General features: G+C 42.4%; 1 protein-coding gene across 5 annotated transcripts in view; it reads right to left on the bottom strand.

Moving 5' to 3' along the window:
- Positions 1-2,926: 2,926 nt before the first annotated feature.
- Positions 2,927-16,564, bottom strand: part of agap1 (ArfGAP with GTPase domain, ankyrin repeat and PH domain 1) — a 167,313-nt gene continuing 153,675 nt past the window's right edge. For all 5 annotated transcript variants that reach the window (XM_066663040.1, XM_066663041.1, XM_066663036.1 and 2 more), the window contains 2 exons: positions 7,380-7,635; positions 2,927-7,047 (listed from right to left, as the gene is read on the bottom strand). In XM_066663040.1, coding sequence (XP_066519137.1) covers positions 6,838-7,047; positions 7,380-7,635 — 466 coding nt within the window. In that variant the 3' untranslated portion in view covers positions 2,927-6,837. The remainder of the gene's footprint in view (positions 7,048-7,379; positions 7,636-16,564) is intronic.

Genomic DNA, 16,564 nt, shown 5'->3' with positions numbered 1-16,564 from the left:
GAGAGAGAGAGAGAGAGAATGAGAGAGAGAGAGAGAAAGAATGAGAGAGAGAGAGAGAGAGAGAGAGAGAGAGAGAGAAAGAATGAGAGAGAGAGAGAGAAAGAATGAGAAAGAGAGAGAGAGAGAGAGAGAGAAAGACTAGGATATCAGACTGAGACAGACTGATACCTTTAACTGAGCAGGCAGTTCAACAGCAGTTTTTTAAAAAGGCTAAGAAAAGCCCTATTAATATTCACCTACTAATACCTATGGGCAATTTCAAACAGTCAGTTGACCTACCAACATGTGTGGGCTGTGAGAGGAAGATGAGCCAAACTCTGTGGACTTGAGACATGGATAGAACCCAAGATCTGAGATCCAGGAGCTATGAGCTGTGATAAATACATTAATTAATTAATTCATTCATTATCTGTAACCACTTATCCAGTTCAGGGTCTACCTATCATTGGGCGCAAGGCGCCAATCCACCTACAAACGTGTGTTTTTGGACTGTGGGAGGAAACCGGAGCACCCGGAGGAAACCCACGCGGACACGGGGAGAACACACCAACTCCTCACAGACAGTCACCCGGAGTGGGAATCGAACCCACAACCTCCAGGCCTCTGGAGATGTGTGACTGCGACACTACCTGCTTCCAAGGCAACCTTTTTTTCTGACACGTTCATAGTATTTTAATTTGAAAGTTGAATTTAAAGGTAATGTGATGTAACACACTGTGAATAATGTGTGTCTCAGGCGTCAAATTCTAAATGAGTTGATTATTCCCCGTAAGTTAAGTTCAGTTTGCCGTAGTAGATGTGTTTGGCACAATGTTGACAGGTGGATATAAGGCTCCCATTTTATTTCCTATCTTCATCAGCCTCAGAACGACAATTCAAAACGAAAAGCTTCTGAGGTCAGACCCCAAACGAGTCTTGGCCGATTGATTTAGAACACAGTGAGAACCGCTGCTTAGAGACCCCTAGGTTTGCGGTTCTCCTGAACTTGCCACTTGTGAAGCGATTAACATGGAAACGAGCTTCCTCCATTTCTCAAACTCCCCATCACCTCCACTTCCTCTCACACACTGAAGCACACACAATCACAGCCACAATATCTGCACTTCCTCTCCATCCTCTCTCTATACAGCGCTCCTTTTCTCTGCCAGCCTTGTCTAATCTCTTTAATTACATTCTGCTTCCCCAGGCTGCCCAGACCCCTTTTGTTTGTCTGGTCAGGGGGCTTTTTGTCCCGCTCCTTCGTCTCCTCCCTGCTTGCTTTTGTGGGGCTGCTGTGCTTTTCCCTGAGAGAGAGGATGAGGAGAGGATTAGAGGAGCATTATCCCATTAGAGCCTCCGCGGAGTCCACAGGGCCACGGCTCTAAACGCCTTCATCTACAGCACAAAATAATAACTTCTCATGGCGAGCTGAGGAACACACACACACACACACACACACACACAAGGCACAAGAACATGCTTCTCACTATACAGTGGCCATCAAATATTTGTATGGCAACATCCATCTTGGAATTGTTCCTTTCACCTAAATCAGAAATGGTTTTTGATCAACTCCAAATCAAAATGCAGGGCTTTGCTAATAATCTGTGTTTTCTTTGTGGACACCTGATGGTAAACAGTGAATTCACCAGCTATAAATGCATTCAGCTCTCCACAAGAAAACATGAAATGCTCAATATCAGCTGAATAAAAGCCTAAGATCACCATGCTGAATTATTAGTGCTATATACAAGGTCATGAAGCCCCCCTCACTGGGTCACAGCAGTGGAACAGTCTGGAGTCATGGAACACCTTCCAATGTGTTTGGTGTGAGCTGGAGTGGCCTTTGTTATAGAAAAGTAATCTATTCTCAAGCCTTCCAGGCAGAGTATAAACTTTTGCTGCAGCAAATGTGTAAATCTCTATATTAATGCCCTTAATTTCAGAAGAAGGTACCGCACAGCTCCAGGATTTCCAGGCCCCACGTTCAACCCCCGCTACGGGTCACCGTTCTATTCCACCAAAGGAACTCTAGTTCTTGAAACGATTCTGTTCATGAGTCTTGGAATCTTGGTTCTTTCCAGTGAGCCCACTGAATCTCCACATAAACCTTCAGGTTTAAGTACATTAATGTAATTCATATTCAGTGGGGGTCACAAATTCTGAAGGCAGCTGTCAGAAACTGTGACCCCCTATGCCATAGCAATGAAGTAGCGCCCTCTAGGGTCACAGAATTTGGTGTAACAGCGTAGCCAAGAGCCGCGGCCCTGACCAACGCGCCTAACCGCACCAGAAACACACAAAACCGAAGTGTGTTCCTGCTTTATTTCCTTATCCTATTATTTATTTATATGAAACATTGTAAATTACCCAGTCCAGCTCCACTGTGCGATAACGCTGTGTTTGAGGCTCTGAGCTCTTTCTCGAATCACTGAACCTCGACACACCCACGAACGACGTCATGGTTTGCGTTGATGTTCCAAATTTAGCTCCTTGTAGGTGGAAAAGCGCTAGTATTGAATAGATGTGTGCAGAATTTGGTGTGTTCTCCGTGTCCTCCCACAGTACAAACACATGCGGGTAGGTGGATTGTCTGTGTGTGATTCAGACCCACTGCAGCCCTGAACATGATGAAGTGATCACAGAAAATCAATGAATGAAGGAATCATTTATTTAATTTCAGAAGAACTGTTGCATGAGCAGGTGTCCTCAGTGGTGAATTGCCATACAAATCAATCCAGGCGTCACAAAAGTGAGCGTGACTGTGAGCGAGATGCCTTGGGATGGACTGCTGCCCCCTGTTCACTTAGGCAGCGCACCCACTGCGAACCTGAACCGTATGTAGCAGTTTTGGATGAAGTAAAGACAACATTCCTTGTTCACAGAACAACCAGTCGAGGGATTTATATTAAGAAGTATTATTTTCTTTATTGAAAGGAGACACATTACAGTATAAGACTCTGCATCAGGTATAATCTTTCAACACAGAACTGTACAGCTGACACAAACTCAATATAATAATAATAATAATTAGATATACAACAACGATAATCATAATCATAATGCCGATGATAATCGTGATGCCAAATGGACTGTTTAAGAACAAGTACACAAAAAAAACCAAAACAAAACAAAACAAAACAAAAAAAAAAGTAGTGTGAGAGCCCCTCCCCCCCGTTTTCAGATTAGCATATTCATTTATAAATAATCGCTCTGGTCTCTCAGGTCGGGCTGTTTCATGGATACTGTAGACAAAAATGAGGTAACAAAAGCACAATAAAAAAAACAAAGCAATCAAAATCGCAATGATACTATGTGTTTCTCACATTTTACACCTATGTACACAACGTGACAGCTAAATAGCAAGCAACAACTGGTCTAAAAGTGAGGATGCATGTAAAGCAAGTTGGAATTGACATGTGGACCCACGTGATCACCTGTTTATTCTTCCTATGAGGGGGTGGTGGGAGCGATGTCCTTTGGTTGCTGTCATGGTTTCGGCTGTGGAGGTGGTGCGGCAGCTCCTTCATTCTTTCCCAGTTCGCGAACAGATGGCGTAAGAGAGAGAAATGGACCACTATTTAAACTGGAAGTAAATCCCAACAATAAAAGAGCAACAAACAGAAGGATAACGTTGGTAAGTAAACAACAAAAAGGAACAGCTGGAACTCCTACGATTGCTAAAATGTTTTTTTTTTCTTTGTCCACTAGTGTCACCCGTCAGTCCACATGGTCTTTACTGTCGACTGGAAACATTTACACAATGAAGAAGAAACATTTACATCCGTTCATGCAAAAAAAACAAAAAAAATAAATCGCTTTTCACAGAGAGGTGGACGTAAGAGTGTGAGGAGGTTCACTAGAATCGATGTGTGAATGCTGTAGTGCATTTTGTCATAAATAACGGGGAACTGTGGTGCGACCTCTAGCAGGTCTGCTACATTTATTTACAAGGCAAACACTTCACATCTCGGCTGAGATGAAACAACGTATCGTTTTCTTCTTCTTCTTCTTCTTTCCTCCTGTTGTCAAATCTCACATTACTGTACACACTCTTCAATACAAGCCCCGCTCCTTCGTGACCCCGGAGAGCACAAAGAGCTTTCTGAGGCCAGGCCTTGTCCCTTCAAGGCCCTAAAGACTCTTAGAAACTCAGCAGCAGCATTAACTGCATGTTTAGTGTTGCAGACTATAGACTTGCGCTACGCTTCTCTTTCTCCCGACGCGCTCGCAGACCAAACCCTACACCAAGTGCCGTCACATAACTACAACACGGTTTTTTTATTCCCCAATAATGACATATGACCTGAAACAGAGTCTTACATTTCTCTGTGCCACACAGCAGCCAATACTGGTGTGGATGATTTGCAAACAGCGCCGCAAAAGTTTATTAAAAAAAAAACAAAAAGTCGCCTGGCTTTCGTCTGGCTTCATATTGCTTTAATACAGGTCGATCAGGGCTTGTTTCTGTAGAACAATCACACTATGGCAGATAAAATTGAGTTAAGAATAGAAAGGGAAGGACACTGAATTAAAAGATAGAGAGCGAGAGAGAGAGAGACTGACTCTACGGTCAAGGAGGAGTTATGTGGAACAGCGGCATAGAACTACGGTCACCAACACTCTTGTAGGAGGTCTACCTTTCTGCACAGCCTCAGCTGTTCCTGCTACAAACATAACAAGGTCATGACTGGATGTCTGGATGGGCCGCATTAGTGCTAGGTTTAATGGGAGGGCTCATTGTTTTAGATGACATTTTTAACATCGTAGTTCTCCAGGAAGAGGCTGAGTTACCACTGGCACAGTCGTTTTTGCTTAGTCTCTGTGTCGAGACTCAGGCTGGTGGACTCTCAGGGGGCCCCTGAAGACTATTTTGAGAACTCCCATCCTAAGAAGCCTTTCAGTTAACAGTCCTTTAAAAATGTATTTTAAATACCTCCGCCGAAAGGCCCTTAATGAAATCAAACACGAGTCACTCCAAAGAACCCTTTCAGGCATCTTTAAGAATGCAAAAGACCGAAAGACACACTTCTACGTTCAGAAGACGCAGCATCATCCTCGCACCACAGAATTTAAGTTAAAAAGAGGCTTTTTTTTCCTTTTCTTCAGGAAGAACATTTTCTCTACACCTCCACCACCACCTTTAAAAGTCAAAGAGTGACAGAGCGAGAAAAGACCAGCGGGGATCAGAGGAGCAGCCAAAAACGCCTGCCCTTTCTGAGATAAACACGGCATTGCACTCCAAGGCCTCGGCAGATAATGGGTTGGAAAAGAATGGGACATCTCTAGCGACGCTGACAAATGATCACACACACACAAGAGCTTCTTAAATCGGCAAGAGTCTCTCCGGCATAAATAAGTACATAGTACGAGTACATAGTGGAGAGTTTCTCCTGCTTCTCCTGAGCACCTGTTATTGAGAAAGAGCGAATAAATGAGGCGACGTCTTCCCCTCGCTGATGTATCCGTCATAAAGCACAGGGAGAAGTGCAAACGTGGGCACTGGCTTGCGTTTCATATTGACGGAGACGTGAGGTTACATCCCTGCCCCGAGCCTGCATGCTGTTTCATTTGTATTGATCAATATTATCAATATGGCTAATGTGAATAAGAAAGGTAATGACTCCTAGCGCGCTCTCACTTTTGCTCACACACACATACACAAGCCTGAAGTCGATTGTGACTAGCGCTTCAGAGGAGACGGTCAGACGTCCGAGTTGCTTTGCTGACAGTCGTCGAGGGAATGGTGGCCTGATGGTTAGCATCAGAAAAAAAGCATGATGGACCAAAAACAGAAGGAAATTCCCTTTAAGTTTTGAAACAGAAAAACTGGAATAATAAATATTACAAGCAAAAAGTTAGTGCCATCTATTTAGTCACCTGCAACTCTCTTTTTTTTATTTATTTATTTATTATTTTTTAATGTCGAACCTTCCTCTAGTCCGAGAAAACTCCACTCCAATCAGTCACAATGAAGGATCTCTTTTGAAAAGAATAAAAAAAAAGGTTTAAAACAAGCATCTTCATGTAATGTCATCAGAAATGTAAGATGGGTGTTTTTTGAGTCTCTACAGGATATTTTTCCCATTTCTTAAAAAAAAAATCCTTATAAAGGGTTGTCATTTAAACTGCTTCCTGATGGTGAGATTTCTCTTCTTTTTAAATAAACGCACTGAAAGCTGTATTAGAAAAAGTGAAAGGGAGAGGCAAAGAGCGAGGACATCGAACATGTGCAGTCAGAAGTTGGTCAGGAAGAAAAAAAAATATTGGTAAAGTTCTATGGGACCGTTTGGGTCAAGTGACCGGTCCCGCGTCACATCTTTGTCCCTTTTAGTCGCGTGGGAAATGGCAGCTAGTCGCGTTGAGTCTTAATGGCCACTCTCACTTTAATAATAATCTCCCATCATGCATCTTGCAGCATCAGATGACAGAGGCAGAAGCAGGCTTGGACTCTTCGTGCATCTCGGTGCTGCCATGCAGCCAGAAGACTGAGGGGTGGGGCTTCCTCCCAATATGTGTCACCTGACATGGGAGGAGCGTGTCATGAGAATGCTGTTTGCCACTGAAAAATGAGGCAGGCAGAACGTGAGCGTTAACAGCTCCTTCACAACAAGCTAGTGGCGGTCTGAGGCATTGCAAGTGCAAATGCAGTGGTTCCGTTAGTGTTTCTTCATTAACATTGTGGTTGTTGCAGTCATTCCCATTCCCAGTTGTAGCATATATGTCTTTTCTGAGCTAATCTAGTGGTAGGACTGTACATTAGGATGTGTGTCTGAACTGAAGGTGAGGGAAGGCTGTGGTTTGGAGTCATCGGGAAGGTGTGTGAGTGAGTGTTTGAGTTTGCAGGGGTCATGGGTGTCAGATAAGGGCTGAACTGCCTGTGCTGCTGCAGCTGTTGTTACGGTTGTTGTTCCTGCGGGAGAGGTTGGGTGTGGCGATGAGTGGGTAGCGCTCATCTGGACAGCCGTACTGGAGCAGGACGTCCACACACTCCTGGCTGTTGGCCTGTCGTGCATACGCCAGCGCTGTGTTGCCGTGGGCGTCCCGTGCCATGATGTCTACCCCGTACTGGGGAGAGGGGGACACAGAGAGAGAGAGAGACAGAGAGACAAAAGGGAGAGAGAGAGAGAGAGATAGACAACATTTTAGAAATGAATGTATATATTAGATTCACAAAACCTTTACAATAAAAAAGTCTATATTTACTAGCGTTTAATCTTCAGAAATGTATTTTTTAATTTTTTAAATACAAACTCTGAATGTATCTGAAATTCTGTAGTGTATAATAAACTACATTAACCCTAACATCCTTTTTAACTATTTGGTTTCTGCTCACACTTAAGATCTGATTAATGATTAACACTAAAATGTGCACTGAGACAGGTCTCAAAGTCTCATACCCAGATGAGGAGCTGTGTGAGGACTACGTTGCCCTTGCGACATGCCAGGTGCAGGGCTGTGCGGCCGTCTCCCTCTCCACACGTCTCATTCACCTCGTCCCGTGAGCCATGGGCCAGCAGGACCACCACAGAGCGAAGGTCCTCCTCAACCGTGGCCCTCAGCAGCTGCTGACCCAGAGGCAACTCCGTGCACATCAGAGTCGCCACAAACAACTTCTGCTCATACTTCGCCCGAATCCAGCGCTCACGCTCCTCCCTAAATACACAGACACAAAGAACACAGAGACAGGGTTTACTTCCCTGGGTACGATAAAACAAACAATAAAAATACCAGTGATAAAATATAGAAACATGCAAAAGAGACCACTCTCATTCATTCATTTCCAAACGAAACAGACATCTAATAGAAGTTGATGGTTATTATAAAATACAAAGTGTTGTTCACACATTCAGTGATGTGATGACAGTTAAATATCTTTTAGGTGCTGAGTGGTGAGCCTCCTGTGGATCATTTCAAATCTGAAGCAAGAGTGGAGTTCTCCTTTTTCTCACAGCTTTAAATGCTACATCTATGGGTGTCAGCTGTGCATCGCTGTTACGAGTCGTGTCCCCTTTCTCATACTTCTAATTATGACTTTTTTGACAGGAAATGGACTAAATAAAAGATGATTATAATTCCTCCAATCCAAAATCTATGACGTTGAATTTTCACATTTAGATTGATGTAACATAATGCATCAATGCATTTGTACAGCCTTGAGGTTACGTGCGGAATTATATCTGCGCAAACATCATGCGTTTTGACTCGGCCCTCATTCGGAATGACATTTAAAGGCTGATGGGATATCTGCAGACTGGTGTCGGTTTCAATTTTCATTTTTTAACATCCAACATCACATATGCCTCTGCATTTAGTAAGAGCCTCATATGACAAACCAAGGGAGAAGGAAAGAGAAAGAAAGGAGTACAGGAAGCAATCAATTTAAGGTGGTGTGTGTTTATTTTGTCAGAGAGAAATGTCAACCAAGCACCCCCTCCCTACCAAGCCCAGAAGGGGGCTATCAGTTGCCTGTTTCCAGCTATTCCTGCTAATCCTGTGCTATGATAGCACTAATCAGTGTTAATCCCTGCAGTGTAAACAGCTCCATTCAGGCCTGGCTTGGATTAGTTCAGGCCCAGCTCCTGTCTGAGGGCTTTGGGGAGTAGGCAGAGCCCCGGAGGAGCACACGGCAGAGGATATTGAGCTGTCCCCTGAACCACAGCTGCCCCTCAGGGGGTCCCAACCCAGGAAACCACAGAACAGAGGGCAAGAGAAACCCCCTCCAGCTTTGACTTCCTCTGTAAGCAAGGCAGCTGCTGAGAGAAAACAACACTGCACTCTGTCTGCCTTGATTTCAGATATGAGGCTATTGATTTTAATTATTTTACTTTAGATACAGACTTTAAGGAAACAAGTTTAACGGTGTCTAACAGTGCCACTTAGATATAATAACAATAACTGTGCATCACAGACAAAAGTTACCTGCTATTATAAGTGGATCTGAGAGTCAATAGAAATCATACATATTTTGTATTATTTTTCACTTTTTAATATTATTAATTCCATGATTTTGATATTTAACTTACTTTATTTTATGGATTCAGCTTGTTACAATGATATAAAGATGAAGAACTGGTAAATGCCACTTCAGTAGGGTCCCATCCACTTACAAATGTTTGTTTTTAATGGAAGGATTTTCGATAAATCCAACAAATCTAAGGGATGTTAATATTGGACAAATACTGGACAGTTTTATCTGCCAAATGCTTTTCCACCTAGGCCTTACTTCAAATGGTCCAACAGTGATGCTAAAAACTAATTAGCTCTGTATGGGTGTCATGGGTGGGAATGTGGAAGAAGTAACACTTCACTAGCGAGGCAGATTGGGAAAAAAAAAAGGCAATCAATAGCCCAGGGGGATCGATGGTTTCCTGGCATCCTTCTCAATCAAACAAAAAGAGCCCCATGCTGACTCCAAATATCCCATGGCACACAGAATTCTTATTCAAACCTTCAGTGTCCAACTTGTTGATATCTCTAAAAACTGACATTTCATCCAATAAAATTGAAAGGCGCTAAATCAATCTGCACAATTCCGCAAAGGACAGGAAAAAGCATTTTGGAACTAATGGGAGGAGTGAAGGGGCAGAGAGAAGAGAAAGGACAGAAAGCACAGCAGCAGCAGCAGCAGCTGTGGGAAAACTGAGTGAAGGGGGGGTTCTAGCAGGACGGAATGTTCCGGGGTGCTGCTGCTGGTCAGTGCAGGGTGAGTGAGAGGGCCGGGCGGGGGGCCACGGGCCACAGACCCCGCACAAAGCACACTGGAAGCTGGGGAGGAGAGGGGAAAAGGAGGGCGGAGTGGGAAGAGAGAGGAGGAGGTGAGGGGGAAAGGAAGAGGCTCTGCAGGGTCTCCCTGACCCACCCCATTTCTGCAGCCGGAGGAAATACGGAGCACTTCAGTGCCCACAGAAACGCATGCCTTCCCCGAGGAGCAGCGTTGCCAAGGGCAGAGCCAGAGACAACACCGGCAAACTGACTACGAATCAAACCACAACTCTAAAAGCAAAAGGTGTATTTCTTTTCTCACCAAAGAGCTGGAGTTTAATCCCTTTCCCTCAGTTTCTAATTATGTTTGTTAAGAAATTAAGCGTAATAACTACAAGAACACATGCATTAACGTCTGTGAAAGTAACAATACACACACACACACACATATATATATATATATATATATATATAAAGGCATCCATTTGGGAACGCAACATATCTTTCTCATTAGAAGTCCTTGAGAGTTATTTACACTCGAGGGTAGTGAAAATGGCATCCATCCATTAGGTGTCATGCAACATTTCACGTGACCCTGCCCACAGATAGAGACAGGTGCACAAAACAAACACACACTCACAGATGAGAAAAGCAAGGAGTAGCTAATTACCCCAATTAGCTTCTCCCTCATGTGAGGACATGGTCCCTAAAGAGCTCTGTTTGTATGTGTTCCCATGTGGCCGCTCGGTGCTTATTGATTGGAATGTTTCATTTTCATTGACCCATGTGCAAAAATAATCTCTTATTTAAAGCTTAAATAAACTTTGTCCATTAACAATGCTGACTTTATAAAGTACTTATTAAGACATGAACAAGCACGTACATTATTGGATTTTACAGTAATTGTACATCTGCCTTTTGCCTTTCATTCTGAGTTTGTCTTTTAATTCTGAGATTTATCCCTTGCTTCTTGAAATCCCAAACATGCAAAACAATATTGAGGTCTACCCCCTGCAGTGGCAAGTTAATATTAGTAACATTAATATTAAATACTGGTTATCTAACAGTCATGGTTTTGATTATGTAGCAGGCATTGCATGTTTTCTCCTTTTCTTTATGTTTTTGCTGGGCCTCGCGGTGCTTAGGCCCCTCAGTACATCAATGTCTTTTTTTTTTTCCTCCAATCCTTTGCATTGACCAGAATCAATTTAAACAACAGTTGAATCAAACATCTCTGTAGTGCTTTTGCAGTGTATACATTCATTTCGTTTCGTAAATTATTCCAATAAAGCTTCAAATTAATCTCCTACTTTAACATCATAATAAGAAGTGCAAAAGATTACGAATTACAGCTATAAATGTTTATATTGTGAATCTGAATCTTTGGTTTCCATTTGTTAGGCTATGAGGCCTTCTGTCCTCTATTTGGCCAGGATCATCAACATGTGTGTGTCTGCTGTTTGAGTCACTTCTCGTAACTGATTACAGTATGTTATTACTGGCATGATTAAATAGTGGGGCTGTTTGTGATCAGCACTGACACACACATTCATACACCCCACCTACAGCGTTTACTGTCAGGGCAAAGGAGGGGGCAGATGAGGAAATGCTAATAACAGCAGGCAGGTTTCTTGGCGAGGTTAATTCAACCCTACATATCATGCCAGCTACATCCAACATGGCCACCCGCGACACACTGACACGTCTGAACACGAGAGCACTTCATGTGAAATGCCCTTACGGCCTCTGGCCATAAACGATGCATGCACAGTTAACAGCCATTAGAGCACTCATTACCACAATAACATTCCACCACAGATACAACGAATACGGCACCAAAGAGTTTATCAAAGATATTACAGTTTTCCTCTTTGCTCAAAAGTAGTCAATCTGTGAAGACGGGTTTATTGTATTCATTCAGTGTCAGAACAAAAAAAAAAAGCCTTCAAGTGTAATATCAAATCTAGCAGCGTTTGTTTTGTTCACTTTTTAAGTTTGTGCCCCCTACTGACACTTTAGCTCTTCTGATCTTTAAATTAACAACGAGAATTTTTCTAAAATCAACTCAATGAGAGTTGTCCTCCTCAACAAAGCTGTTCCGAAAGTTGTCACAGGCGTCATGTTCCCTTTCAAAGAGACAAAAACATTCGCACACTACACAAACACACCTAAGCTGCCTTGTAAATGTCTTTTTCACGAGCAGTTAAAGTAGTTACAGGGGATATTTCTTCTGAGATTAGATATAATCTAATCCACTTGTATGAAAGAAAATAAAAGAAAATAAATGAAAACTTTTTAAAATTAAATGAAAATATTAAATGATCTGAAACAGTAATAAAGCTTTCATATTTGAGAGAAGACAAGCAAGCATTCTAGCTCCAAATCAGAAATAAATCCACAGGTTTCTGGTTAACCAAAACAAGTTCAACACTTCAGCAAACAAGTTGTGGCAGACTGACTACACTTCTACTAATGAAAAATCTTTCTACCTATACATTATGGTCTTTAATGATTCAGGGATTAGTGCTGAAAGTGTAGTTCAGTTCAGAGGTCTGGGATGAGTCCAGGAGTTTTGAGTGACATCTTAATAAGGCAGTGTTTCTGTGCTGTTGGGGGGACAGAGGGCTGCGTGAGAGGAGATGTGGCCTAATCGCTGCTGGAAGCAGAGGGGCGGAATGCAGAGGGTCAGCTCACGGGAGGAGGGGGGGATTAATGGGTGTTGGTGTCAATCTCTGAGAGGAAGGTTTCCTGTGCATGTGTGCGAGTGTGTTTTGTGTGTGTGTGTCATGCGTTCTCCCTGGTCGAGCACTTTGTGAGTTGGTGTTTACACACTTGCCAGTGTTTCCTGTCCGGCTCAAAGGCAGCGGCTGTTTACCCAGCGCTAACAGGCGGCTGCAGGATCACCCACCCGTGACCGGATGGCCCTCCAGCTGCTGCCCATCACACACTAACACACAGGTACGCCACCTCACCCATCACACAGAACTTTTGTAAGCACAGTTGAGGACAGTGCTAATTAAATGAAATTAAAGTAAAATTCAGATTGCTGTGTGTACAACAAAATATTATTTTTTGAAATGCAAAAAATGCGATGTGTAAATAAACAGCAGCTAAATATAATCATAATAATAACAATATTTAAAATAATTATAAGGATTACTCAGTTGTTTTGTTTTTTTTATTATTATTTGAATATTCTAGACAATTTTAGTCATTCAAACTATTCAATAGTTCAAAAGACATGCTTTTCACCAAACCACTGACCTTCTTAGAAATAAAAACCTGTTGACATTTTTAATAATCCTTATTCGAAATCATTTCTATTTATAAATAATTACTGCTGAAAGCCCAGAGCATCACAATAAGGTGTGATTTACATGTCTCATGACAAGGGCCTCAACAGGTTAACAGATTACAGCAGTAATCACATAAATCAACATTTACATCAGCAGGCAGAACCAAAACGGACCTGAAGGCTTTTGCATTAGCCTGTACCAGTGGTGGTCCGTTCAGAGAGACGAGCGGGTGGGCTGCAGGTTTGAGGGTGAAGATGTATGGGTGATGGGGGGCTGGAGAGTAAATCATTAATTTGAGCCAGGCCAAAGAGAGGAATCTGCTTCAGCTCAACGCCAGTGCTCTTTTCTTTTAGGCTAATTATACCACTAATTCAGCTCATTAGAGTCCCACCGACTCACAGGTAATGAACTCTGACAGGACAAATCTGTCAAACAGACAGCGACGAACCCTCACCTGCGCATGCGCACTAAACACATGACAGAACACACACACACTCTCACATTCATCTTTGAAGGGTATTTAAATGAAAACCACTCTCACTAGAAGTGTAACAATCCACGGTGTTGCGCTTTATCATTCAATACCAGCCTCTCGATTGAACACACACAGATAAACAATACAACAGAACTTAACAGCTCTGAACATTTTAGAATTGGTCAAAAGATTTTATTTTATTAAGGGCATTAATAAGTAGTTTGTCCCCTTTGCAGCAGTAAATGTAAATTCTTTTGGAAAGGGTTTAGAACATTTCCATACAGATTTGACTGCCTTCGATCACAGGAACATTAGTGAGGTCAGGTGCTGATGTTGGATGAATAGTTTTGGCTCACGAAAGCCACTGTAACTCATCCCAAATATATTGGATTAAGGCATTGCTTTACACCCTTCTAGCCGATGCTTGCCATTTGGCACTAGGCACTGTGACTTCGGCCTCATGTGCAGCAGCTCCACACCATCCACCATCCCATTTCAATTTATAAGAAGAGCGGCGTTGAGATTACACAAGCTGTATGAGCTGTGTCCACAATGGGTCCACTCTGATGCAGGGGAAGTTACTAATTATAGGGTAGTCTGCTAAATGTTGGTTATTAGTGTATTAGTGTGGCTCAAATGACTAAAACTGTAATATAGATATGCCACAATAAAAGTAAAATTTCACAGCTGTCTATTACATGCTAGAAGTGAATATCAGATAAATCTGATTATGGTCGATTCTGAACATACACCCCTAGCCAAGACCACTATACCACTACAGCTTCTCATGCTTCAGTGCACCGCAATATCTTCTAATAGGAAGCTGCGATGGACAGAAAGAGGTATAAGTGAGGGGAATGTAGGCCATTTATTAGGAGGAAAAAGCCGCGAAGGGACAATTTCCTTCTGAGGGAGAGAATCCTGTCTCTCGCTTTTTTCTCCCCCTTTACTTGCAAGAGGAAAAAAAACACAGGGGTCTGAAATCAATTACACTTTCCAGCCTAGTCGTTAGCTGCCCTTGGATAGACACAGATAATTAAGCTCAGCGCTTTTTTATTATGGGCAGATTCATTCCGACTGAGCTCTGGCCCGCACTGCACTCATATCAGTCCCTCTGGAGGCAATGGGCCACGTTGATATGAGGTTCCACTTCCATCGAATGGGATCAGAACGCTTCAGCGACAGCATGCAAATACAGGCCAAAAGCCAAGCGCAGAGAGAGAGAAAGAGAGAAAAATTTATGGGGTCTTCTTGGGTGGTGAATTATAAGGTTTCAAGTTTAATAAAAAATATATATTTAAAAAATCTGTTGTATCCCTAAATGACTTGATGTTTGACCCCAGACCATTCCCCACAGTTAGCTCTGAATGATAGGTTATTGAACCTGTCATTTTGTATTAAAGAGATATTTTTTGTTGTTATTTGATCATTTTAAGTTATGATCATAAAGAGAGAGAGAGAGAGAGAGAGAGAGAGAAGAGAGAGAGAGTGAGTGAGTGAAAGTGTGTGTATTTTCACACAAATATGCATTAGTGATCTCCAAGGTAGCGGCATAATAAATTACTCCTGATATCAATCAAGGGACTATCATTAGGGCTTAATCAATATATTGGTTGTCGGATAAAACCAGTCAAAAGTCTGAAAAATACTTGAAGACATTTTATCGATAATCAATATCCACCATAATATTTTAATATTTAATCTGCAATTCTACTACAAATCACTAGCACAGTGTCCAGTACTTAAGCAATTAACACTTCCAAAGTGCCAAAAGAAAGAGAGAAGTAGAGTAAGGGAGAACATACGATCGAAGGATGAAGACAGCAAGCACGCCAAAAACATGATATATCAGCTCCTCATTAATTTGGTATACAGCAAAGATGAGAGAGAGGGGACAGTTTGATGAGTCAGGCAGAAAACAGGCCCATTGCTTTGGCTTTAGTACATATTAACATATCTCCTCATGGGGACTGGGGTGCAGTGGCCTGCTCTGATTGGCTCTTGTCAGCCGGTTTAATGTCAATACTAAATTGGAAGCCTTGTTAACCTAGTTGGGACATGATTATGGACAATGGCAGGCAGTCATGTAAAAAATAACGTCTATTAGGTTAATCTAATCAAGGAGAGTTCTTTTATTTCTTCCTTTTTTTTTCTTTTTACAGATGAATTAGAATGGGAAGCCAATTATTTGAAACATTTGCACTGTGTCTGTCTGGAATGGAAAGAGAGCGAGACTGTTTAAAATGCGGCCCACATGCGAGCTCATATCACAGGGCTTTATCACGAGAGAAGGGTTGGTGAGTGACACCCGCAGACCGCTAGTTAACACTGGTTAAAAAGATCTCAGTAGCTTCTGGTGGACCAAAAAAAGCACAGATAGTGTAAGAGGAGAAAGACATGTATGTGTGTAGATGTGATGGAACAGTATTTTACCATTTTACTCCATCATGAGCTAATGAAATCATCAGTATTATGATGCTCATGATTCTAGAGTGGGAGAAACATTCTCTGATTTATCAAAGGTTTTACATTTAAAAAAATATATATTGATGCTGTAATATCACATACTTCGCAATGTTAAATATATCAGTTTATCCTACCTTTAAATGTTACACAGCTCGAGACTAGCAGTCCGGGCAGTGATGAGGAGTAGACGAGGCTTAGCATGTCCCCTTAAACTCTGGGGTGATTATTACACCACGACCCCACCTCCTCCTCCTGCTGGATCCCCTGGGCCCAATCTCAGCCTGGCTTTGGAGAGGCACACCTGCACCCCCGCACCAGAATAAGCAGCAGGTCTAATTTTAAACCTGTTAGCGCTGCCCTTTCTGAGACTGATCTCTGGCCATAAAGACGCTCTTTTTTTGCCCGCTTACAGCTGAATTATTACAGCTCAGACATCGGTCATGATGAGGCATGTAGTTAAGGGAGTCTGTGTGGCTGTGTGCGCGATTGGGACCAATATCTCAGCTGTCTGGCTGGGATGAAGATGTAACTGCACACAATCTAGGGGAAAAAAAAAACGGTTTCTGTCTTTCATTCCACTGTGAGAAGGCAACACTCTGCTCTGGGTCTGAAAGGATGTTTAGTCGTTATGATGCTGCTAATG

Source organism: Hoplias malabaricus, chromosome 3, assembly GCF_029633855.1.
Source record: "Hoplias malabaricus isolate fHopMal1 chromosome 3, fHopMal1.hap1, whole genome shotgun sequence".
Taxonomy (NCBI): Eukaryota; Metazoa; Chordata; class Actinopteri; order Characiformes; family Erythrinidae; genus Hoplias; species Hoplias malabaricus.
The sequence above is the reverse complement of the archived record's forward strand: the minus strand, read 5'-3'. Positions and strand labels throughout refer to the sequence as shown.